This window comes from Sciurus vulgaris, assembly GCF_902686455.1.
Source record: "Sciurus vulgaris genome assembly, chromosome: 11".
NCBI classification, from domain to species: Eukaryota; Metazoa; Chordata; class Mammalia; order Rodentia; family Sciuridae; genus Sciurus; species Sciurus vulgaris.
In genome coordinates this window covers 97,177,278-97,203,851 of record NC_136472.1, presented here as the reverse complement: position 1 = coordinate 97,203,851, position 26,574 = coordinate 97,177,278, and the positions used below count along the sequence as shown (strand labels likewise).

At 35.2% G+C, this 26,574-nt stretch overlaps 1 protein-coding gene across 1 annotated transcript in view; it reads left to right on the top strand.

Moving 5' to 3' along the window:
* PGR (progesterone receptor) overlaps positions 1–26,574 on the top strand; it is a 73,118-nt gene that overhangs the window by 20,089 nt on the left and 26,455 nt on the right. The window contains exon 3 of the mRNA XM_079101939.1: positions 12,646–12,762. Coding sequence (XP_078958065.1) covers positions 12,646–12,762 — 117 coding nt within the window. The remainder of the gene's footprint in view (positions 1–12,645; positions 12,763–26,574) is intronic.

Genomic DNA, 26,574 nt, shown 5'->3' with positions numbered 1-26,574 from the left:
TACACAAGTTTATTAGCTCTCAATAAAATCAAATTTCTCATCATAACAAAGCATTCCAGGCTCAACCTACACATTTCCTGCCCTGTCCTTGATCAGTCATTTCTCCAAGGAACATTGGTTACTTTTGGATGAGAATATTAGACATAACAATCCAAATCCCAGTGTCTGTTGCTGCTGACATTCTCTTTACTTCTTGACAATTTCAGTGGACGGACCTAGAAAATACATCTTTTTGAAAAAGAGGGAATAATGATTACATACCAAAATTTCTCAACCTCACATTATAGACATTTTGGGCCCAATAATTCTTTATCGTGCGGGCTGTCCTATGCATTACAGTATGGTTGGCAGCACCCCTGGCTTCTCCTCAATAATATATACCCTCTAGTTGTGTAAATTAAAATTGTCTCTAAGCACCGTGAAATGTTCTGAAAGGAGGTGGGTAAAGGCATAGAGAACTTGTCTTTAGTTGACAATAACTCATTTATATTGATATTTCTAGCAATATCAAGATAATTACCTAATTAATTTGCCAAACTTATATATATGTGTATATTTATTATGTTTTTCTAAATACCAAACCTTATCTGTACACTAGTTCTTTCATCCCCTGCAAGAAATCTTTGGCCAATTCCATAGTTCTTAATCAAAACAATCTCACTTCAATAATATAAATGCGTAAGCCGGAATTATAGTCAAAATTCTAAATTTTTGCTGGGCTTGGTGGTGCACCCCTGTAATTCCAGTGCCTTGGGAGTCTGAGGCAGGACCACTGTGAGTTCAAAGCCAGCCTCAGCAACTTACCTAGACCCTTCACAACTCAGCAAGACCCTGCATCTAAATAAAATATATTTTAAAAGGCTGGGGATGTGGCTTAGTGGTTAAGTGCCCCTGGGTTCAATCCCTGGTACCAAAAAAAAAAAGTAAACTTTCATCAAATTTCCAATTTCTCTCTTGCCTCAGCTCAGCACTCACTGCTTGAAGCTTGAAGCCTGCCCAAAAGAATGAACAAGATCAGCTTCCCCTCTGTTTACCCTGCTTACAACCCAGGGCCCACTAATAGCTGGCTGTGACCTCTCTAAGGCCAGAAGTGGAAAGAAGAGTTAGAGACAGGTGCAGTTGTATGTGGCAGGTAGATGTATGACTGTCACTGGAGTTCCCTATGTTTGGGATACAATCATTGGGATGATTACGGTGTACACTTTCTCTGTGGGATGCCTACGTGGGATTCCTGGAGACATTTCACTGGTATTTCCAACTAATCCATTTATAATGCAAGTGATGTCTCTCCTCTCTAGACACTTCTTACTGTGCCCCTCAGCATCTGGACTTCATGGCCTCTGTGCTCCTACACAGGTTTTGTTGGATCACAATGCCCTCTAGGTTATCCTTTCAGTTGAAAGTATTTAAAACTAAACTTTTTAGTAGCAAATATTAAAAGCACTTAAATTAAAAATGTAGAGTTTTTGAACTATCATCAGGTAAATGAAACTATGCTATTCTCACCTAGACAAAAAAAATCAAAGCATATTAGATTCCCAGAAGACCAGTTTTTTGCACTGTTCAGGCATTCTCCTAAAGTATCTACCATCCCAAATGCTAACATTGTAGATTGGTTTTGACCATTTTAAAACTTCACATTAATGGAAATATGCAGTATTATTTGAGTCAACGTATTTTGCATGATATTTTATTCATATAGTTTGCCTATATTTTTGCATGGGGTAGACATTTATTCTTTCTCCTCATATGAAAATGCATTGAATAAAGAAAACAGTTTGTTTATACATTATGCTGTAGATGATCATTAAGGTTGTTTTCAGTTAAGAGCTATTATGAACACTCCTGCTATAAGTATTCTTATACAATTCTTTTTTTTTTTTTTTCTCATGTGTGCACATCTGTCCCACTGATAAGTCTCACATTTGCCTCTCACAGGACCCTGAGTATTTCACTTGTCCTATACCAGTCTTTGTCCGTTGGTGCAGGTCCCTACACCGTGTGACAGTGAAAATTCACTTCCCATTACAGGCCAAGATTTTATTTTGTTTGTTTTGTTATTAGTCATAGATGGTTTTTCTCAACATTCAAAGTTTTCAACAGATCCCTGATTTCGTTGACATCGTCTGAGAGGTGTTTTCCAGCCCTGTTATCATGGCTAAGGCAGCCTTATGAGGTTCTAAATGATATGTAGCATCCACTCTCTTCTAGTAGGCCAAAATTATATATATATCCCAGCCCCTCCTGGGCTTTAAACCCCAGTTCTTGATTCCTAGGGCCTATATCTGCATCTGAAAATATTTTGGATCATTATAGAGTTCTCATTAGTTTATGCTTCTGTATTTCATTTCCTTTTCTTGTCCCAAACTGAATTTAAACAATATCCATCTAGTATGTTTATCCAGCATTTTTGCGAGCTTGTGGTAAGAGTACCCCCAGGTGTACCAGATCATGCTACTTCAAGCCAGAAGTTCTGTGTAATACTATACTATCTTATTCCTTTACCCTGTTGAATATATGTACTTATTTCTGCTATTGTTTCACCACATACTGCCCTATCTTTTCAAAAAAGGCATGAAAAGTCATGACCTCTCTCAAATACAAATAAAATCTGTTACATGCAAATGTCTTATTTTATAGGTAAGTTTATTCTAATTTATAATGAAAGTATTTTATTTCAATAAAAATGGAATTTTATTTGTCATATACCTGAAATTTATAAGTCACTAGGTTATTAAATCATCTAATCACATTTTAATTTTTCTTTTATTTTCACAATATGATCTTTTTAATAACAGCAACACTTGGAAGTTAAATATACAGAGCAAGTAAAAATAGCATATAACTATAACCACTCAATATCCCTCTTTCCAGATGATTAAATACTTAATGTTTATTTTTAATTCTACTTGTACATCTAACATTTAATATTACTTTTAATTTTTTCCACTTTTAGTATTTAATTTTTTCTTTTCTTTTGTCTTTTCCTCCTTTTTCCTACTTTTTAAAAATATTTTCCTGCTTCCTCATTTACTTCTTTTTAAATTTATAATTTTTCTGTTTTCATTTTCCATTTTTATGTTTTATTAATTTTACTGTTATTATTTTTTAACTTTAAAATTTACCCTATATTGTTCTTGCCCCTTTATTTCCTGTTGCCATTGGTGTGGTGGTTGTTTTAATTTTGCTTTTGCTTTATTTATTTGGAGGGTTTTTTTTGGGGGGGTGGTTAATTTTTGTTTTTTCTTTCTTGGTAGTGCTGAGGATAAGTCTGGCACCTGTAGCATATTGGGTGGATGCTCTGCCACTGAATAAGATGCAGCTCAGAGAAATTGCATCTTACTCTAGCCACAAGCTAGCCATTCTTGAATCTAGCAGAACTTAATAGGGTAGATAGAAGGCCCTCGCCATTAGTCCATCCTCAATAGACAGAGCAGGGGACCTAAAGCACAGTTTCTGGACATTCAGTTCCATAGCAACAGCAGAGAGAAATGACACAATGATTATGGACATTACTTATACAAGTAACCTCAGCATAGGTTTTTCCCATACTTTGTCAGATAAAAAAGCATAGTTGAAAGCCTTATCAATAGATTAGATCAGGGAGAAGAAAGAATATCAGGACTTGAAGTAAAGGTTGAGAAATTATCACATTCAGAGAGTAACAAAACAAGGAAGAATGAACTGAATATATAAGATTTCTGGGACACCATTAAAAGATGAAACTTATGCATGCTTGGAATAGATAAAGTCATAGGCTAAAGGCATTGAAAACCTATTTAATGAAATAAATAGCAGAAAATTTCCCAAATCTTGGGAAAGATACTGACATTCAGGCACAGGAATCATTTAGAACCCCAAATAGACATGCAGGAAAACCAAGACACATTATAGTTAAACTGTTGAAAGGACAGAACAAAGAAAGAATATTAAAAGCTGAAAGAGAGAAGTCAAATAAAGGCAAACCCATCTGAATAGCAGCACATTTCTCAGCAAAACTCCGAAGGCCAGGAGATCATGGAATAATGTATTTCAAGTCCAAAAAGAAAATTATTGCCAACCTAGATCACTATATCCAGCAAAGTAATCCTTCATAATTTAAAGAAAAATAAAGATGTGCCTTAATAAGCACAAACTAAAGAAAATTCATAACTATGAAACCAGCATTACAGAAGACACTTAAGGGAATCCTATACCAGAAGAGGAAAAAAGATAAATGAGAGCATGGATAAATTATCCATTTAATAATAAATTTAAAAAATAAATCTCACTAAAATAGTAGATAAGCAAGTAAAAATTTGTAAAGAATTAAATAATACTAAAACAGAAAGCCATTAAACCTCTAAGATGAATAACAGAAAAAGAAACTACTACAGAATATTCAATATAACCATATGAAATACAAAAGAAAAAGAAAAGAACAGGAACAAGTATGTACCTCTTACTAATAACCATGAATGTAAATTTTGTCTTAGTTCTCTAACTGAAAGATAAAAACTGACTTATTGGGTGAAAAAAAAAAAAAAAAAACCAGCAATATGCTGCATGTAAGATGCTCACCTTACCAGCAAACACATACATACACAGAGCAAAATGAAAAGATGAAAAATTATATTCCAAGAAAATGGAATCTGACAACAAGCAGGAATGCCTACACTTATATCTGTCAAAAAAAAAACCTTCAAACCAAAACCAGACAGAAGACCAAGAAACTCACTACATATTGATAAAGGGAACAATCCTTCAATAAGATATACCAATTATAAATGTATATACACCAAATGTCAGAGCATCCAGTCTTATAAGACACTACTGGACATAAAGGGGGAGATAGGCACTAATACAATAGTAGGAGATAACTTCAATACCTCCTTTTCACCAACAGACCATTCAGACAAAAAAAACAATGAAGAGAGCTGGGCACAATGGTGCACACCTGTAATCCCAGTGACTCAGGAGACTGAGGCAGGAAGATCATGAGTTCAGAGCCAGCCTCAGCAAAAGCCAGGCTCTAAGCAACTCAGTGAGACCCTATCTCTAAATAAAATACAAAATAGGGCTGGGGATGTGGCTTAGTGGTCAAATGCCCCTGAGTTCAACACCTGGTACTCAAAAAAGAAAAAAAAAAAAAAATAGAGAAGCATCAGAGTTAAATTACATATAGATCAAATGGACTTGACAGACATTTACAGACTATTCCATCCAACAGCTACAGAATAAACATTGTCTTCATCAGCACATTGACATTTTTCCAAAATACATCATATATTAGGCCATAAAGCCAGTCTTATCAAATTTTTACAACTTGAAAGAAATTCTCACATCTTATCAGGTCATAACGTAATGAAACTAGAAGTCAACAGTGAGAGAAACTACAAAATTTCTACAAACAAATGGAGATTGAATCATATACTTTTGAACGAATATGATTCATTGAAGACATGAGGGAATTAAACAATTCCTAGAATTAAATGAAAATGGAAACACAGTGCACCAAAACCTGTAGCATGCTGCAAAAGCAATAAGAGGGAATTTTATGGATTGGAATGCCTACAATTAAAAAACAGAAATCTCAGATAAATAATCTAATGCTGCATTGCAAAGTCTTAGAAAAATTAATAATAATAAGATAGACCCCAAATTTAGCAGAATGATAGAAATAATAAAGATCTGGGGAGAAATAAATAAATAGTGAAAGAACCATATAAATGATAAATATAACAATGAGCTTTTTAAAGAAAAAATTGACCAATCCTTGGCTTAACTTAAAAAAGAGAAAGACCCAATAAATAAAATGAGAGGTGAAAAGGTAATATTTCAGCAGATATCACTGAAATTTACAGGATTAATAAGGATTATTTTTAAAAATTATGTGCAATTAAAATGGAAAATCTAGAAGAAATGGACACATTATGGACATATATGATCTACCAAAATCAAAGCTAAAGATCATGGTTTTAGGGCATAATAATCCTAAGTAGATCAAAAACAGTAAGTGAGATTGAGACAGTCTTCCAACAAAGAAAAGCCCAGGACCAGACATAGGCATGTCTGAATTTTATCCAACTTTGAAAGAACTAATACAATGTGCCTCAAACTATTCAATAAATTAGAAAGGGAAGACACTTTTCCAAACAAAGTCTATAAAGTCAGTCCTACCCTGCCACCAAGATGAGATAAGAACAAAACCACCACCTCAACAAAAACACTAGACCAAACTCCTTGATGAATACAGATGACAAATTTCTTAAGAAAATACTTGGAAATCAAATTCAACAGCACATTACAAAGGTCAGACACCTTGATCAGATTGGTTTCCTTCCAGGGATATAAGAATGTTTCAGAAAACCCAAGTCAATAAACATTAAATAGCACATAAATAGAATCAAGCATAAAAATGACATGATCAACTCAACAGATACAGAAAAGACTTTTAACAAAATTCAGCATTCCTTCATGATTAAAAAAAAAGCCCTGAATAAATCAGATACAAAAGGATCATACCTCGACATAATAAAGGCTTTATGTGACAAACCAATAGCTGACAACATATCAAATGGGGAAAAACTGGGAGCACTTCCACCAAATCAGAAACAAGTCAAGTGTGCCCATTCTTTTTTTAATATTTTTATTTTTACAGACTGCATTTTGATTCAATGTACACAAATGGGGTATAACTTTTTGTTTCTATGGTTCTACACAATGTAGATTCACACCATTCGTGTAATCATACATGTACATAGGGTAGTGATGTCTGTCTCATTCCACTGTCTTTCATGCCCTCAAGGGTGCCCATTCTTATAAAATACAGTACTTCCAATTTAGCTGGAACAATTAGGCAAGAGAAAGAAATAAAAAGAATACAAGTAGAGAAGGAGGAAGTCAAATTATCTCTACTCACAGGTAGGATTCTATAAAAGGCTCCTAGAACTAATAAACAAGTTCAGCAAAGTAACAGGATGCAAAATCAACATATAAAAATCAGTATGTTTTCTGTACACCAATAAAGTACACACCGAGAAAGAAATCAGGAAAACAATCCAACTCACAATCACAAAAAAATCTATGAATAAACTAACCAAGGAAATGAAAGAATGGTGATGAAAATTACAAAACAGTGAAGAAAGAAATTGGAAAAGACACTAAAAGATGAAAAGACTTTCCATGATCATGGATTAGGAGAATTAAAGTGACCATATTCCTGAAAATGATCTACAGATTCAGTGCAGTTCCCATCAAAATATCAGTGATATTTTCTGTAGTACTAGAAAAAAATAATAATCCTTAAATTCAGAGGGGAGCACAAAGGACCCAGAACAACCAAAGCAATCCTAAGCAAAGAGCAACAATGGAGGCATCACAATACCTGATTTTGAAATATATTACAGAACTATAAAATAGCACAGTTTGAGGATAAAAACAGACACATTAGACCAATGGATTATAATAGAAGACCCAGAAATAAACCCACACATATACAGCTGATTCTCCTCAAAGGTGCTGAAAACATACCTTGCAGAAAAGGCAGCCTCTTCCACAAACAATACTGGGGAAAACTGAATATCCGCGTGTAGGCTATTGAAACTGGACCTCCATTTCTCACCCTGTACAAAAGTCAACTCAAAATTGATCAAAGACCTTGATGTAAGGTCTGAAACTTTGAAATAACTAGAAGATAACATTGGGAAAATACTAAAAGATATTGGTATAAACAACCATTTCCCGAATAGGGTGCCAATACCTCAGAAAACAAGAACTGACAAATGTGATTACATCAAACTCAAAAGCATCTACACAGTAAAAGAAGCCATCAACAGGATGAAAAGGCATCTTTCAGAATGGGAGAAAATCTTTGCCAGACATTCATCTGACAAAAAACTAATATCCAGAATATATAAAGAACTTAAAAAGTTCAGCAACAAAAGGGGCAAATGATTTGAAGACACTTCTCAAAAGAAGTACAAATGAACAATAAATGTATGAAAAAATGCTCAATATCTTTAGCCATTGAAGAAATGCAAATCAAAATTACATTGAGATTCCATCTCACCACAGTGAAAGCGACTATTTTCAAAAACAAACAAATAAGGTTGCCACCTGTAATCCCAGTGGCTCAGGAGACTGAGGCAGGAGGATCATGAGTTCAAAGCCAGCCTCAGCAAAAGCCAGGTGCTAAGCAACTCGGTGAGACCCTGTCTCTAAATAAAGTAAATGGGCTAGGAATGTGGCTCAGTGGTTGAGTGCCCCTGAGTTCAATCTCTGGTACCCAAAAAACAAAGAAAAACAAATTAATAGCAAATGCTGGCAAGAATGTAAAGGAACCTGTTGGTGGGAATATAAATTAGCATAAGTACTATGGTAATAAGTTTGGATATTCCTCAGAAAGTTGAAAATAGAACTACCATCTGATCTAGTTATTCCACTCGTGGGTATTTATTGGAAGAAAATTAAATCAGCATATTTAAGAGATACCTGCATACTTGTCTTTATTGTGGCACTGTTTACAATAGTCAAGATATGGAACAGCCTAGATGCCCATCAGCAGATGAATGGATAAAGAAAACATGGTATGTATACACAAGAGAGTAGCACTCAGCCATAATGAAGAATGATGTTATGTCATTTGCAGAAAAATGGATGAAACTGAAGGACCTCGTGTTATGACAAATAAGCCAGATATAAGAAGTATCACATGTTTTCTCTCATATGTAGAAACAAACAAACAAACAAAATGCAAGTAGAAATGTATAAGAGGAGAAGAGGGACTATTGGGGAAGGAGAAAGGGTTGGAGTAATGTAATTCTTCACAGAACTAGAAAAAAAGTTCTAAAATTCATTTGGGAGGAATAAAAGACCCAGAGTAGCCAAAGTCATCCTGAGCAGTAAGAATGATTATGAATGCATCATAATACCTGATCTCAAATTATCCTAGAGCTATAGTAACAAAAACAGTATGGTAATGGCATAAAAGTAGACATTAAGACCAATGAATATGATAGAGGTCACAAAGACAAATTCACACATAGGTATAGTCATCTGATTTCGAGGAAGGTGCCAAAGACATACATTGGAGGAAATAATAGCCTTTTTAACAAATGATGATAGGAAACTGAATATCCACAAGTAAAAGAATAAAGCTAGATCCCTATCTCACCCTGCACAAAAGTCAAGTCAAAGTAGGTCACAGATCTAAGAATTAGACCAGAAACACTACAATTGCTAGAAGAAACTATAGTGTCAAAACTTCAACATTGGCACAAGTACCAACTTCCTTAATAATACACATCAAGCTCAAGAAATAAAACTAAGAATCAATAAGTGGGATGGCATCAAATTAGAAAGCGTCTTCAAAGCAAAGGAAGCAAATAAGAACATGAAGAGAAAGCCTACAGAATGAGATAAAATCTTCATCAGCTATTCTTTTGACAGGGGATTAACATAAAGAATATACAAAGAACTTGAAAAAACACCAAGAAAACCAAATAACCTAATCAATAAATGGGCAAATGATTTAAACAGACATTTCTGTTTAAATAAAAGAAATAAAAATGGCCAACAAATATTCCCTTAGCAACTGGGGAAATGCAATCAAAACTATAATGAGATTTCATCTTACTGCAGTTAGAATGACAATTGTTAAGAATATAAATAACAATAACTACTGGTGAGTACGTGGGAAAAAATATACACTCATACATTGTTATGGAACTGCAAATTGGTACAACCACTTCAGAAAGCAGTATGGAGATTTCTCAAAACCCTAGGAATGGCACCACTATATGTCCCAGCTATCTCACTTCTAGGTATTTATCCAAAAGAACAAAAATCAGCATACTGTAGTAATACATACCAATGCACACCAATGTTTGCAGCAGCACAGTACACAATAGCCAAGTTACGAAACTAGTCTAGGTATCTGACAACTGACAACTGGATAAAGGAAATGTGGTGTATATTCATAATGGAATTTTACTCAGCCATAAAGAATGTAATTATGTCATTTGCTAGTGATGGATGGAACCGGAAAACATCTTACTAAGTGAAATAAGCTTGACATAGAAAGTAAGAGTTGAACTTTTCTCTTATATGTGGAAGCTAGAAAGAGAAAAGTACAATCAATTGAAAAGAGGAGATCTCACAAAAACAAAAGAGAGACTAATGGAATAGAGAAATGGGATAAAGGGAGAGGGAGGGAACTTGGGGAAGTACTGGGGAACAAAATTAACCAAATGCTTCTATGTATGTCCATGTATGAATATGCCACAATGCAACATATATAGCATCTTATACATAATGTACTAATTAAAATAATAACAATAATAATAGTAATAAGGAGATCAGTAGAGTAGAGCAAGTGGACCAGAGGAAGGAGGAGGGGAGGGAAAGGCAAGGTACTAGGGAATGAGATTGAATTATGTTATGTACATGGCATTATGAATACCACTATTGTGTATAATTATAATGCACCAATAAAAAAAGAAAAAAACTGGAACAAGGGATTTTTAAAAATTTACTGTATATGATAATAAGTGAAATACTATAGGTCTGATTTTATTTTGCATGACTATATTTTGACAATACATGAAACAATGAGCATAATATGAATACATTCATCCAACAAATGTTTATCAAACATTTATTAGATGTAAGAGTTAAAAGATCAAAGGGTAGTTTCTCATCTCACAGAACCCAGAAAAGGCAGGCACACAGCATTTAAAATGGGAATACATCAAACATTTGGTTGGTACCCAGAGAAATGTGTAAGCCTTTCAGAGAGAAGTTAGGTTAGACTAGATGGGAGCTGTTAAGTGGAGACTTGAAAGATGAATAAGGATTTGCAGAGCAGGGAAGACAGCCAGAGAGAGTGAGACAGTTTGGGGTCACACAACGATGTTAGTACAGGTGGAGTGTAAAGAACATAAAAGAGAGTGAGTAATTTAAAAGAAAAGTCACAGTAGTACTCGCCCCCTTCTTTCTCCACCCTAAAACAGACAACAGGTATCCCAAGGAGAAAGAGAAAGCATTGTGTTCTGTTACAGAGTTCAGAGAATATTTCCTCAGGTTTCAACAGGGACTGATGACACAAACATGAAAGGCAAGAGCTGGGCAGTCTCTCCTATTTGAGTGAACTCTCCTATTTTTTATCCCGTGTCATGCATCCTGCTTGCAGTGGCTTATAGCTGATAAATACTCCTGAATGCTTATAGCTCCTGGTAGTGAAGGTGTAGGTAGAGAGCAAGGATGCTAGAAAGTGGCATGCTCCAAATAGTTTAATAGAGTGACTTATTATGGACTTGTATAGTCACATTGCTATGATGGACTGAGAAGCAATAATGTGCAATTAATTAGGACTAAGCAAGAGGACCTGGGTGCGGATGTGTTCTTCAAAACCAGAATATAAGTTGGGAACTGTTATCTAAAGAAAAGTGGTAGAAATATACAATATGCTGGATTTATAACCCCCAAAGCTTAACAATTTACAGATTTCCAGGATAATGTCAAAAAACCAATGCATTTGTGTACAAACTTTCTTCACCTGAATATCCAGAATGGCTCTGATGCAATGACACATGTGATACAGTGGCCCTTATGTGTCTCTTTCATTCTTGGTGGCTGAGTCCTGACCAAGCATTGTTGTACAGAGGCAGTACCTAGGATCTATGCCAAATTGTCTTAGTCAGTTATGGTTGGAATTTCCTGACTATAACATTTCTTTAACCAAAAAAAAAAAAAAAAAAAAAAAAATTTGCATGAAGAAGATTAACCTCTAACTATACCCCTTACTTATTTTCTTTCTTTTTTTTTAAATTTAGCTTTTAATTTTTTACAGACTGCATTTTGATTCATTGTACACAAATGGGGTACATCATTTCATTTCTATGATTGTACACAACCATACCATTTGTGTAATCATACATGTACATAGGGTAATGATGTCTGTCTCATTCCACCATTTTTCATACCCCTCTCCTTCTCATTTCCTTCTGCACATTCTAAAGTTCCCCCATTATTCTCTCATTCCCCACCCCCAACTCCCATCATATATCATTCTCCACTTATCAGGGAAAACATTCAGCCTTTGTTTTTTTGGGCTTGGCTAATTTCACTTAGCATGATATTCTCCAATTCCATTTGCTTACATGGGGTCTACTTTATAGTTCCAATGGACCAACTCTTAGTCTTAAGGCTGATCAGAACCTAAAATGGACTGAGCTTCCAGGTTTCCTGTAGTCATTCCAGTCTGTTATAGGCAGTCCCTGATGATAGGAACTGTGCCAGCCCCTCAAGGAAGTGACTTCATGTCAGTTATCAGAAATTTTCCTTCCCACTCACACTTCAAATGTTGGACTGCTAAATTTTTTATCACTCAATTGCATTCTACTTGGTAACTATAATATCCTCATTTATATTTAAGTATGTGTTTGAACTTATTTACTGCTTCTCATCACCTCGTTTAGGCCCCTGAAGGAACACGTAGAATGTTGAGCAGGTTTGAGTGCCACCGACACTCAGTGATGCCAAGCAAGAGACTGACTGAGAGTCGTGTCTTGCCATTGTGCATCGATCCTCTGCTTCAGTCATTTTTGCACAGAATTTCCAGTGGTCTTAGATATTGCAAATAATTTTTACTTTTTCATTTTTTAGGACAGCATAACTATTTATGTGCTGGAAGAAATGACTGCATTGTTGATAAAATCCGCAGAAAAAACTGCCCAGCGTGTCGCCTTAGAAAGTGCTGCCAGGCTGGCATGGTCCTTGGAGGTAAATTTGATGTTTTCCTTAATGATATATTATATTTGTGCTTTAAAATTTGGGGTCAGAAAATTCTAATTTTCTTATTCACCTTTACTCTTGCTTTTTTTTTTTTTCTGCCTTGATTATGGTGACTCTTCACACTTGAGTATCTGAATGAAGTAATAATTCTGACCCTTTAGTTCTATAGATTTTCAGCATATTGAGATCTGTTATGACAAGTAAGAAAACTTCAGTGGAATGAATCTGACATAACTTTCCTGCATACATATATGAATATACCATAGTGAATCTCACAATCTGGAATCCAAAACACTGGGGTCCTAATAAGAATAAGATATATCCTATGCTTGTATAATTACATCAAAATGAATTCTACTATCATGTATAACTAAAAAGAATCAATAAAATAAAATAACAAAAAGGAAACTCCATTCATGATTCCCTTTCCCATATTTTTGTTATTATAGATCCTCTAAAACTTTCAATACTATGGTAGACATTGAAAAATTAAAATGAGATCTTAATGTGGGGTTTGAATGAAAATAAAGAAGATTGAAAGCACCAGTAGATGTCGTGGGAAGGACACTCACCTGTCATATATCATGTGGGCTGAAGTCCAGCTCTGCTACTCCCTGCTTGTATGACCTTGACTAAGTCACCAATCCTTTCTGGGTATTAGTCTCTTTGTCTGTAAAATGGTAGTGAGGATATTCCTTCCAGCTCAAAAATTGATTCTTTAAATTGGTCAGGTGCCTTATTTTCCAGCTCCTAAATGTGACAAATTAATTAAATCAAATTTACTAACACTGGGATAAGAATTTATTTGAAGGAGAGTTACATTAGTGATTCCCTTTCCCATATTTCTGTTATTATTAGAACCTCTAAACTTTTCAATAGTACAGCAGACATTGATAATCTAAAGTCAGAGTTTAACAAATAGTTTGAATGGAAATAAAAGACTAAGGGATGTCAAAAAAGACAGGGTTATAGAAGACAGCATATTTACTCATTATTTTTTTTTTACTTAGCCACATCTACAAAACATCTGGGAATCACAGGTTTTATATGTTGATATAATGTTTCAAAAACAGTGAAATGTACATTGTTGAAACTAAAAATGTTTCTTCAGCACACTATCTAAAAGCAGCAATTGTTCTATTAATGTTATGTGGCTCTTCCTTTGGGAAATGTTAAAATTAGACCAGATTTGTCAAGTTTAAAGCCTACTCAAATGTTACCTCCACCACCCCTAAAGATTTGTCAACCTGCTTGGATAAAATTAATCATCTGGGCACTTTATAGCAATTCACTTAAATAGATCATTCATGGTATTTTGTAATTTCTTGATTAGAAATTTGTTTTCCTTAAGTTAATGTCAGTGTCTATGTCTCAAAATATGTCTACAACAACATCTGGCTTAGGGATGGGCTCAGTAAATACTTACTAAATAAATTCACCCACTCTTTTAGAAGATTACAATTTTTTGAGTCCTACTCCTCAATTTTCTTCTTTTTATATGTCAGCATTACCCTCAGGAGTGCTTAGTAACTCCTACATTTTATAAATTAGAACTCTCTCACAAATCATACATCTAGTTACTGTTAGAAGCAGAAAAAGACCTGGAGGTACTTTGACCTCTGGCACAGTCAGTTTTTCCACAGCATGCTTGTCTTAGAAAATGGAAGAATCTCTAATGTTGGACTAGATTCCATTAGAATCTTTAATCTTGAATGATATGCTGAATGGATTTAAAAACCTCTTCAAATTTGTTATAGATTAGAAATGGCATAGTTTAGGATAGAATCCTTAGGATATTCCTGGAGATCAATTATATAAACCACAAAATTCCACATTGTCCCAACATGGTAGGGCTGTATTCTGTCATCCAAGTTTCTGTAATCTTTCATTGTCTTCCTATCCAGACTCCTTGCTCCTTTAGTTTGCTATTCCAGGGTTTCCTAAACCACAGTCTACCACTTTCACTGTTGTTACTATATTTCCATATCTTCTATATTATCATTCATTTGATTTTCAGTTCTTCCTTCCTCTCTCCTTTTACTGCCTCCCTCCTTCTTTTCCAGTAACTGTATATTAAGCTCTTACTAATTACCAGATAATAATCTAGTTATAAGTTTTGGGAGTTTAGGAGCAAATAAAATAAAGCAAACCCTTACTTTCATGGAATTTATACAAAATAGGTCATCAGACAGGTCAAATGATGATATGTTCTGTGAAAAATATTAAGTAAAGGTATATCTACAGGGACTATCAAAGACTCATTCCTGAGTCTTTTACTCTGATTAACATTTTCATTTCACATAGCCATTCCCTAAGCACTAATGTTGCTGAAATCATGGGTTTGATGTGGTAGCTATAATTTTCCTTGAAGACATTCAATAAATTCACAATTATTTAAATATATATTTAATGTAGTACCTAAAAATAGCTCATGTACCACAAATGGTATGTGTTCCACTATAGGAAAGAATATATTTCACCAACATGTTTTGTGTTGTGCACGCTGCTTAGTACTGCCATTTCTGCCCTTGAGCACAACACAATCTCATCTTTAATAATATAATTATAGAACAGAAATTAAGTGACCACAGAGAAGCATCATATATTGCTATGCCAAGTCAGGAAAGAAAATAATAAATTTGGAGAGTAGTGACAAAAGTTTGAGAGAGTGGACTCTCCAAGTGGGAATAGATGCTTTATAAGTGAAAAAGGAAAAGGTTTAGAATGAAATAGTGTGTGTCTGGAAAAGCATGATATTGTACATTCCAGCGATGATTTTTCTAGAAAATAAATCATTTAGTGGTAATAGAAAGATATGTAGCTTGAAAGTTGGCTTGGGCCAGCTGGAATCTGGAGTTTAAACTCTGTTCTGTAGGCAGGGGAGCCAGAAAATCATCTTTGAACTATTTGCTAATAAAGCCCAAATTTCCAAATGCAGCCCTTGGGGCCTTTGATTCCCTAGGAGCCACTCTCTTTCTAAACCCTTTTCCCACTAATGCTTGGCAAATCCTGCCTGTGGTCACCAGCTTTCACCTGACTTTACATGAGTTTTCCTCTTGCCTGTCCAGTTCTCTTCACTCCTCATGAACTCTGACCTGCCCTTCATACTAACTTCCAGTGTGACACTTATATGAATGTTCCCATCTTTCCAATCACTGCAGGACCAGGGGTTTTGTGGGGGGTCCAATCTAATACAAGGTTTCTCATAACCCGGGAGTCTGAGGATCCTTGAGCCAGTGTGGATGGAGCTTTCCCTGATTGTTATTTCAGCATTCCTAATCCTAAAATAGATGACCGGAGATGATGAGAGATGCAGCCACCACTCCATCCGTCCCATAAGAGTGAGAACGCACTCTCTTCCCGTTGTTCTATATACTTCATCGTAGTCTTACCTCATTGTTTTTTAACTGTTTATCTGCTAGTATCTGATTCAGAGATTTTTTAAATCTAATATTGAATTATTTTCAAGCAGAATTTTCACATGCTTTTAGCACCAAAGCACTTATTTAAGAAATGCTCAGTACATATTGGTGACTATTAAAGTTATTTGAGTACAGTTCTCTGAATTCTTGAACATAAAGTTCATCTATAGTGATTCTCAGGACACAAAAAGTGTTTAAGGGAAAGAAAGGGGGACATGGTCAAATGTATTGTTTTTCTTTTTGTGGAATAAAGAGAGCCTTTTGAGGCAGCCTTGTATTCTATTATGCATTTATTTTAATGTTCTTGCTGTTATAATGGAAAGGTGACAAAACCAGCTGAAAGGAAAGTGCTGAGGCACCCAGCCACAGAGAAACGAGGGTGTGTTCAGAGGACACACTTGCATTCCAGCCAGCTACAGGGAAGATGCTCCAAAAGACAGGGAGTATCAAGGAGAAGATTGCTTCAGAGAAGACCCAGAACTTGGATTCCAAGGGAGGGGAGGATTCCATTCCGGAGGTGCAGACCAAAGTAGCATCAGAGCAGAATCAGCAGCAAGATCAGCAGCACAAAGCTGTGGTAGTGGTCCTCGATTTATTTATATTTTTTTCTGTTTCAGGGCAGAGTTGGTACCATGATAGGGCCAAACAATCCTGAGGTAAATGGTCCCAACCAAAGAGATTAGAGGGAGAATTAGGCAAAAATGTGGGCGGAGACTTATCATGGCCTCTAATTTGTTTTATTTCTGTCCCTTTCTCATGTTTCTCCGTTTCCATTCTGTGTCCCAGTTCTCCAGAAGTCGTAGGGATTTTTCTCCCTTTGTATAACCTATTTCAATCTACTTTACCTCTGGTGACCATAAAATTTGTTGTTCAAAACAGGACACGTCTGAAAGTGAAAGGAAGCATATTAATAATCAAACTTGAACAACGATGTAAAGGGGGACTTTTCCAGGCTGTCATGGGCAACCCCCCCCCCATTCTCTGAACTGAAAAATATGCAAAATGGCCACAACAAATATATAAATCCTGGAGATATGGATGAAATAGTAAATGTTTAGTTATAGAATATCTAGTACTTCTGTTAAAAATAATTTAAAAAATAAATGCAAAAATGTGCTGATTTAGATGCATTTTCTAGTCTCACATTTCATGAATAATTTTATTCAAACTAATCTCTAGCATATTTTTTAAAATATATTTTTAGTTGTTGATGAACCTTTATTTTATGCATTTCTTTATGTGTGGTGCTGAGAATCAACCTAGTGCCTCACACATTTGAGGCAAGCACTCTACTATTGAGCCACAACCTCTGCCCAGCTTCAAGTGTCTTTGATAGTAGGGTCTTGGCTTCACTAGAGCCACTTTTTTAAGTCAGCTAATCATATTCAAGAATTTATCATTGTTCAATCAAAAATGTTTTTATGCAGCACTTTTTTTGAATTCATGTATAGAACAGTAATTAGAAATTCATCCCAAACCAAAATGCCCATTTGTATGTATATAGAACAGTTTCACTATATGTCCTTCGAGAGTTTTGTACGTGTGGGATTCCTTATAATTTAACAACTTGCTCTATTATTTAATTATGGAATATATCAAACTTACTATCTTTAAAAGTTTATTTTGAAATCACGCATATATTCACCAGTCAGTTTATAATGTCTGATCATTTCATATTGCCTTCATTTTTGTTTTATAAGGAATGAGATGTTATAGATAATTTGAAACTTCTAGTATATCCTTCCTTTAATCTATGAAATTCATTCCTTCCTCATGGCTAACAACTATGCCGAATTATTGTTCAACATCTTATACTTGTAATTCATGTGCATGAATCTTTAAATATTGTAGGATACTTGGAATAAAGGCTGTCATTCTGCACATTACTTCTCCAACTTTTGTTTTTTACTCAAAGTTGTGTTTTTGAGATTTACTCGTATTTATACATGTAGCTAAGGTTTCATTTTAATTTCTTTGTGGTATTTCATTTTATAAACTCCCCACTGTGCTTTTTTCTATTCTTGAATTAATGAATATTTATTTATAATTTTCCATAATTATGAAGTGTGCCGGAGTAAACAGTCTTGTCCTTGTATCTTTGTACATATGTTTGGTAGGATCTCTGGGCTCTCTACCTAGAAGGAGTATTTCTGGTCCATTAAGATACTGTGTATCCTCAATTACTACTTTCTCTGTCCCTGAACCATTAACACACTATCTCAAGTGCTATAGTTCCATACATGTTGATACCTGATGGAATAACTATCCCTAAATTATACTTTTGAAAAAATCATTGGTGCTTCTTGTCCATCTGAATTGTCCTCTTAAAGTGATATTTAAAGGTTTATTCTCAATGATTTCCAATACTTAAATCCCTGCATAAGTTCTTACCCCAGGAATAATTAAATACCTCTTTAAATTTCCTTGCCGCTTTTTTTCCATCAGATAATCTTTCCAACAACATCCCACACTAGTACTAATTGGAGTTGTTTCAGTTTAATTTGTCTTCCCCAAACAACATAACACCATTCAAAATAATTTAGAATTTCATAATATGAGATGACTTGTAAGGACTAACATATGATGCAATATCTATTTTTGAAGGATAATTCTGGGATTAAAAATAAAACCTATTTTATTTCAGGTTTATACAAATAGATTCATTCAAATCTAGTGGTGTCCTGAGGTCACCATCACTAACTGAGACATATAGCAGTCATGTCTATCATGAAAGTAATAATTGCCTGCTTACTACTAAAAATGGAGCCCCTTCCTTACCTTCTTCCCTTCCCTCATTCATTTATGTTTGATCCTCCTTCTTAAGGTTTCTCATTTATGATATATAGCCTCTTTAAATACATAAAACCTGAGAAACTAAGATTTAATAAAATCCTATGGTGGAATATCAACGTTCAAAAATATGGCTTTGACATGTCATGACATAGATTTGTTAATGGGCAGTTTGTTCCTATCTGCTTCAGTGGCTATGTTCTTGTAAGAATTATGTTTAAGCTGTTTGGTCTTTTAGTTGCATATGATTCTTATTTTTAATGAATCACTTCCCTTACAGGTCACAGTGAACTTCTGCATTTAGTTCATTGCTGTGCAGTACTGAGTAGGAAGATAGTTAGTTATACCCTTAGTGAGGGTAATATATCTTCTAATTTAGGTGTCCTTCTAACTTCTTTCCATGAGAAAACATTTTTGCTTACTGACTCACAGGTCTTTCTGAAATAAACAGAGCTCTGTATTTTGCATTTGTGGTAAGAATGCTAAACTATTACAAAGATAGCGCTTTCAAAAATAAGTAGCTTTCTACATAATGGGATGATTAAATGAATAGTTTTGTTTGTTAGACTCTTTTTTTAAAGCTAGAGACTGTTTTATGGGTTTTTGGGTAGTGGATAAATTTTTAAAAGTTGTGTTGAGAGCCAGTCTCTCTCCTCCTCATCCCATCTCCTCCTCCTTTACCTAGATTCACCCCCACTTCTCTTGGCAAAGAGAATAACTTCCTGGCCTATAAAGTATGACTTCTGTAGTAAAATTTTTTAAAATGTTTTGTTTTGGTTTTCTCCTTCTACATTTCACAACCAACAAAGTTTCGATTCTTTTTTTCTGAAAAATTTCAAAATTTAAAAATTTGGGACACAACAATACTGTTTCTGGAAGGACAGAGACCTGTTCTGTGCCTTTACTATAAAAACTGAAGCCATGTGTCCTGTCTTTAAGGCAAGGATTGCTGTGGGAGATGGCTGCCACCTACCTCCTTAGAATCATAGTCTTCCTCTTATGAACCTTTCCTTTTCTACCCAAATCTTAGCGTCCTAACTGGCACCTTTCATAGACGATACTGCTGACTGATCCCCAGTTCCCTGCACGGAATCCTGCGGCCGCTTGGTGTTTTCTGATCACAGAGTGTTCACCCTGAACACCATCTTACACACCTACAGAGAATGATCCTTAGAGAACTCATTCTTACTAGTTTGCTTAAGTTTTTTTGTTTGTTTGTTTATAGGGAACTACTTTTATGGCTGCCAGCTAGAACTGTTCAGTAGATCTACCAGTATTAACTATTTTCTGTAAAATAGCTCAATATAAAATACAGATTGAGAGGTTCGGATATCTCCTCCATTCTCAGTCTGACTTTGTTTGAATGACTGAAACACAGACATACACATATAGTTTTTGGCACAGATCTTACTTTGTATTTTCTATGATTGGCATCTATTCTTTCTTTGAAGTACATATGCAGGTGCACTCTGTCTTGATCTGCACAATGGAAGTGAAGCCTCAGGAAGGGAAAGCAAGACATGTCAGTGCAATAGGGATTGTTAGAGCCCTGTCCAAAAGGACCAGTCCTAGCACTGCGCAGTGGTCATCATCCTTCTATTAATCTGAAGTAATAGCATGTATCTAGACACTCTTCCATAAGTCTATGCAGATACTTTTGAGACAATTGTCTGCAAATTCATCCAAACTACAGTCTTGTTTATTATGACCCTTGTAATGTCAAGGGATTTACACCAGTCTTTAATCACCTGCTGGTCTTTGTCCTTTCTTCCCTCATCCATTTCCCAGAAAGCTTTGGTTTCCATCAAACTTATATTTTAATATCCAATATAATACTCTTCCTTTTCTTCCACACAACAAATTGTGTATTATCACTTGAGCATCTTATGTCATCCAATTAATGTAAAATATTTTGCCAGAAAAAAAGACAAATAGCAAAAGAGGGGACAGCAAAGTAAACAGCACTAATTTCAGAACAATATTCAGAAATAGTGGGGGCTGGGGAGATAGCTCAGTTGGTAGAGTGCTTGCTTTGTAAGCACAAGGCCCTGGGTTTGATCCCCAGCACCCTCCCCCCCCCAAAAAAAAAAAAAAAAAAAAAAAAAACCCAAACCACAGAATTAGCTATTATGACTTTTTATTGTCATTTGAATAGTAGGAGGATCTCAGCATTCTTCAAATATTCCTTTCCTCCTCGTTGCCTCTCCCTCCCTCTAGAACACTTACATGATAAATATTGGACTAGCCCATTCTATCTGATATATCTCTTAACCCTTTTGACTAGTACTCATATTATTATCAGCTAGTGTTTGTATAATTTAGTCAGCCCTGTATTCCAGTTTACAATTTTTCCTTGCACTATGCCCTTTAATAATTCTTTAGTGGTAGTATTTGTTTTAATATGAGTCATTCCACTTGTTTCTTTTAGAGTAGCTTTTCCATCCTTGTCTTCTCAATTCTTAAATAATTGTAGACATACTTGTAAATGATAATTCTGAAGTCACAAAACTCAGTATCTAGTTGTGCCATTGTTACATGCTGGTAACCACATATATTTTTCTAAATATAAATAAATAAATAAATAAATAAAGTAAAAGAATTCTGATTACTCGGAGTATTCTCAATTACGATGATATAAATACTCCCAATTTGACTTTCTTTGGTTACCAGTAGTTTAACAATCAACTTTTAAAATTCTGCATCTTTAACACGTTCTCACAAGTCAGTATGAGCCAAATCCAACACACCTTTTATTGTTTCTGCTATTTCTCATTCATTGAAACTGTTGTCACTTTGGTTCATTAGCTTATATTTGGTAGAGTTTTTTTTTTTTTTTTTTTTTTTTTTTAACTCTTGTGTGGCCTTTAGTGAGATGCTGTCTCCAGTAACAATTGACATCTCATTATTCTAGCTATCTTAGCTATTTTACAGTGAAAGACCACCTTTTATATTTAAATTTGCTTTTACTGCAAGTGAATCACTGCAAGCTACACAGCTGGGTAAAGGGGAACCGTGATTAAGAATGATCAGAAGAGGCTTTCCCCACACACCAAGCCAGAGCTGGAACAGATATGCTGACTTTCCATGTTTGTTTGTCAGTGGATAGAGAAGTTATTTATTTTTGACCCATTACTGACTTTGAAGAGTTTAGATATGCACTTTAAAATGCTGATTATTTTCTATCACCATTTTTATTTTAGGTACTCTGGAAAAGGAGATTTATAAGTTACCTAATTGTCAGTAGAAGAAGCTCATCTAGAATTTCATTTTGACTTTAACCAAATACATTAACTCTACCCTTAAAAGTTTAAATTTTATCAGTAAGTTAGAAGAGGATTTTCAGAACATCCCTGTAAGAAATGACATAGCACAGCACTATAATAAAGAATAAGGGTTCAGAGTCAGAAAATCTGGGGATTAATTTCAGATTCCATGCTGAGTAGCTGTGGGATTTCAAACACACATCTTAACCTTCCATCTGTGTTCTTTTTCCTGTTAAGACATATATTGAGAGTTATTGTGAAGGTGAATGAAATGATATATCCAAAATGTATAACATAGTGCTTGGTATACAGAAATGCTTAATAATGGCAACTTCAAATATCTTTTATATTCTGAAGCAGTCTGTCAAACATTATCACTGGCCAAACAATGATTTAATTTTAACACAAAGCACATTCTTGTGTCCTCACAAAGTTTTTAATTATTGGTAGGAACATTGAAAAATCAATGCAGACATCTTGGAGTTGAAATTAATTTACAAAATCATGGCTGTTAGAGGTATTTAATTAAAATAGTAGCTGCTAGATATTGTCATTGTATATGTTCTTAAACTATATTTGCCAGTAGAAGCATAATTGGAAACAATGTGCCCATCTTCACAAGTTAGAAAACAATACTTCTGAAGGTATGAACGTATTTATCAGTTGAATTTTTTTCTGTAAAGGAGAGCATCTTATGTGATAGGATTTAGAAGTGCTTTGATAAACTGTTTTAGACAGAGTCCGTGACTCCAGGAGCATGCTGAAGTTACAAACAATATTTGACCTACTGAAAACAAATCAACCAACAAAGATTGAGAGAATTTGTGTTGCTTAGGATGGAACAGAGGGAGGTAGGAGAAGTGAGGTAAGGAAGAGAGGTGACAGTGAGTACACAACACTTCCTTGACCTACCAAATCTCCATCAGTTTTACTAAAGCATAGAAAACTCGTGATATCGGTATTCCCCACTCCTCCTAGATCTGTCACTGTCTTTGGGCACCTAAGACAACTGAATGGAAAACTGAGGTTCTCCCCTCCCTTTGGTTTCTTTTGGTTGATGACCTGCTTCTTCTAGTTGAATGAGTTCCTTAATCTTTGGAGTTCAGTTAACTAATCCTTGAAGTTGGGGATTTAGTTCTACCTTAATCTACTAATTTTTCTTGAAACAGGGAAAACCATTTTTTATCTGAAAATTTAAGTCTTCATATGCATTCGACATGTAATGAGAGTCTAGCATAATAAGTCCTTTTCATTTTTTACAATTCTTCTTCCAACTTACATATGTTTTTCATCTGATTTTTGCTTTTATATTCTTTTTATTATTTCTAAACTTTTTTATTTAAGTATATTTGCTACCTATTACACTTTTAAATCTGGCCTATTCTCTCTTCATCTGATATTTAACTTAGTGTTTGTTAGTTGTTTTTCCTTGGCTTCTTTTCCTGATTCATCAAGCTCTATTTTGTTTATCCCCTTATTACTTGAGCTACAAGATGTGAGATCTCAGGCATTTATTTGGTTGGATGTGGAAGAAAAGGAAACAGTGATTGGGGATATAAAAGTAACTATCATGGAAAGGTTTGAATCACTTTGCAGGCATATTCAAATTTCAAATATTTGTGAAATATGCTGAAGTTCCTGCCCTTGATTGTGTCTTTTACTGAGGGGAAACCCTTTAGATTTCTTCCCAGTCTTCAGGGAATAGAAGTTCTGTGGCAGGAGGCCAGGTTATTGTGCAGCCCTTGTGGAACAGGATTTTTCTTGCTGTACACTTACTAATTTATGCAACAAAATCACTGTATGAGTTGTGGTTTTATAATCAAGGAACTTATGCTTTGAGGATAGGGATGGTAACAAAATAAACACAAAATAACAACATAAAATATTGTTGCTTAATAGAGCACTTGATGAGTTCCCAGTTGGTGTCAATATGAATGGAACAAGGGAAAGAATAGGAGAGCTCATCATACAAGATTATGGTGGGCTAAATAGAGCTTGATAAAGAATTTGAAGTTCATTCTAAGTATGATGGAAGTCACAAAGTATAGAGCAAGGACTGACATAGTCTGATTTAGGTTTTTAAAGGCTCACTGTGTAAAGAATAGTTCACATAAAGTGAAAGCAGGGAACCCAGCCAGCACATTTGTGATCGTTCAACTGAGACACTGGTGTCCTGGATTATGTGGAAGCAGGGGAAATAGGGAGAAGGGCATTCTTTGACTTTGATTGTGTTTTCATAGTATACTTCAGGATATGCTGGTGAAGTGGACATGAGATAGGAGAATAAATAAAGTATTGATGAACGACTCTAGAGTTTTGGTCCACAGCAGGTGCATAGATGAAGTTGCAAAACTAAGCTGCAATTTTGTAATCAGTCTATTAAACTTCTGCTCTAAATATTTTGTGTCTCAGGGGTTTATTAGATATACAGGTGGAGATGTTAAGTAGACAGTTGGGTAGTTGAGTTTAGAATTCTCAGAAATAAAAGGGGCTAGAGTTGTGCATTTGATAATCTTCATGTCCATGTAATATTAAAGACACAGGACAAAAGTCAAACACCTAGTAAGAGAAAATAGATATCTAAAAGAAGTCTGATGACTGAGCTCTGTGCACTCCAATATTTGTAAGTCAAGAAGATGACTTGATCCAGGCAGAAAGACTGAAGGAATAGTGACAAGGGTGAGCTATGTGAAAGCCAAGTGAATAGTGTACAAGAAGGAAATGACCAATAGTGGTATTACAAACAGGTTGAATAAGACAAGGACTGAGAATTGACTGTTGGTGGTTTTTTGTTGTTGTCGTTTGTTTGTTTTGTTTTGTTTTGTTTGTTTTTTGTTTTTGTTTTGTTTGTTTTTGACATGAGAAAATCATCAGTGATGTTGCTTAGAATAGTTTGTTGGAATAGGGTGAAGAAAAACTTGATTGGAGCAAGGAGAATTGGAGGAGAGGCTGCATATCTCTCAAGATGGACTCTTAGAGGATACAGATGAGAAAGTTTTAAAGAAACTTAGGGAAGTTTGTCCTAGGGAAGGTGAGAAGGGATAAGAGAGTGCTGAAATGAGAGTTCAGCAGTTCAGAACAGAACAGTTCCCATACAGTAAGAGAAGAGGCAGAGTACAGGGTCACCCACACTGGAGAATGACTACAAAGAAAGTTTTCACCAGTCGGAGCTTCTCTTTCCCTAAGCTTCCAAAGATCAATTCCTTTACTTGTATTCCTCAAAACTTCATCCATCCAGTTGAAGCTGCTCTGTTCACTGACTTTCTTATTACTTCATTCCTATTGTTTAGCATCTGAGCTCAAATCTTCCCTCCTTCCAGCAAAACTATGGAAACTTCCATGCCCATCATCACCTGGCGATAGGTTAGATACAGAGTACAAGGGGATTACCGGCTTCACACACATATTCTCTGCTTAGGTTATCCAAAATACCAGATGCAGGGGCTGGGAGATAGCTCAGTTGGTAGAGTGCTTGCCTTGTAAGCATAAGGCCCTGGGTTCAATCCCTGGCACCACAAAAAAAAAAAAAAATAGATGCTATTATTTTTCAGAAGTACAATATTATATTAATATAAAGCCATTTGAAATGCTTACCAAATTCTGAGTTCTTTTTGTCATTTTCAATTTTCTCAATCAACAAACGAAAAATTTATAACTATATGAAGTTCTACAGATACATTTATTTCATTATTCAATAGTAGTTCTTAAGTATTAAGGTTAGCAATCACTTCTTTGAAGGAGTATTATATATACAGTTTTTTAAATCAATTAAAAAAGTCACATTTCTGTCTACCTTCACTTTTTAGTACTCTTGCTGTGACTTTATTATCAGAAGCTTTTAAGTGAGGTTAAAATACAATTTCAGTAATTCAATATATATGAATTGTGGTGCCCAGTGTGGTGGGCGATTTCTAAAGTTTCAGATGTTCGCTGGTAAATAGAACAGACTGGCTCCTGATGTGCAGCCTGCTTGGTGGGGAAGCTGCAGTCAGTGAAGGGAGCAACACAGCAACAGAGGATGATGATGGGGAGGCACTCAGAGTGGGACATCAGAAGGCACACTACCACATCCTCCCGTCCACTTAGCACACGAGCTGAGGTACTGCAAGACACTGCAGATGATATGCAAAGATGACAAAGAAGCACTACCTTTAATGAATGTCACAAAGAGGGCAAGGAAACTTTAACCCTTTCTTCTCAATATTGTAATTCCTTGGGATCTGATTTGTGTCGTAACTGTGTATGTGGTTTCTTAAATTATATATCCAACTTGAATCTCTTTTGAGCTCCGGACCTTAAAATTACCTGCTATCACAGAAATATAG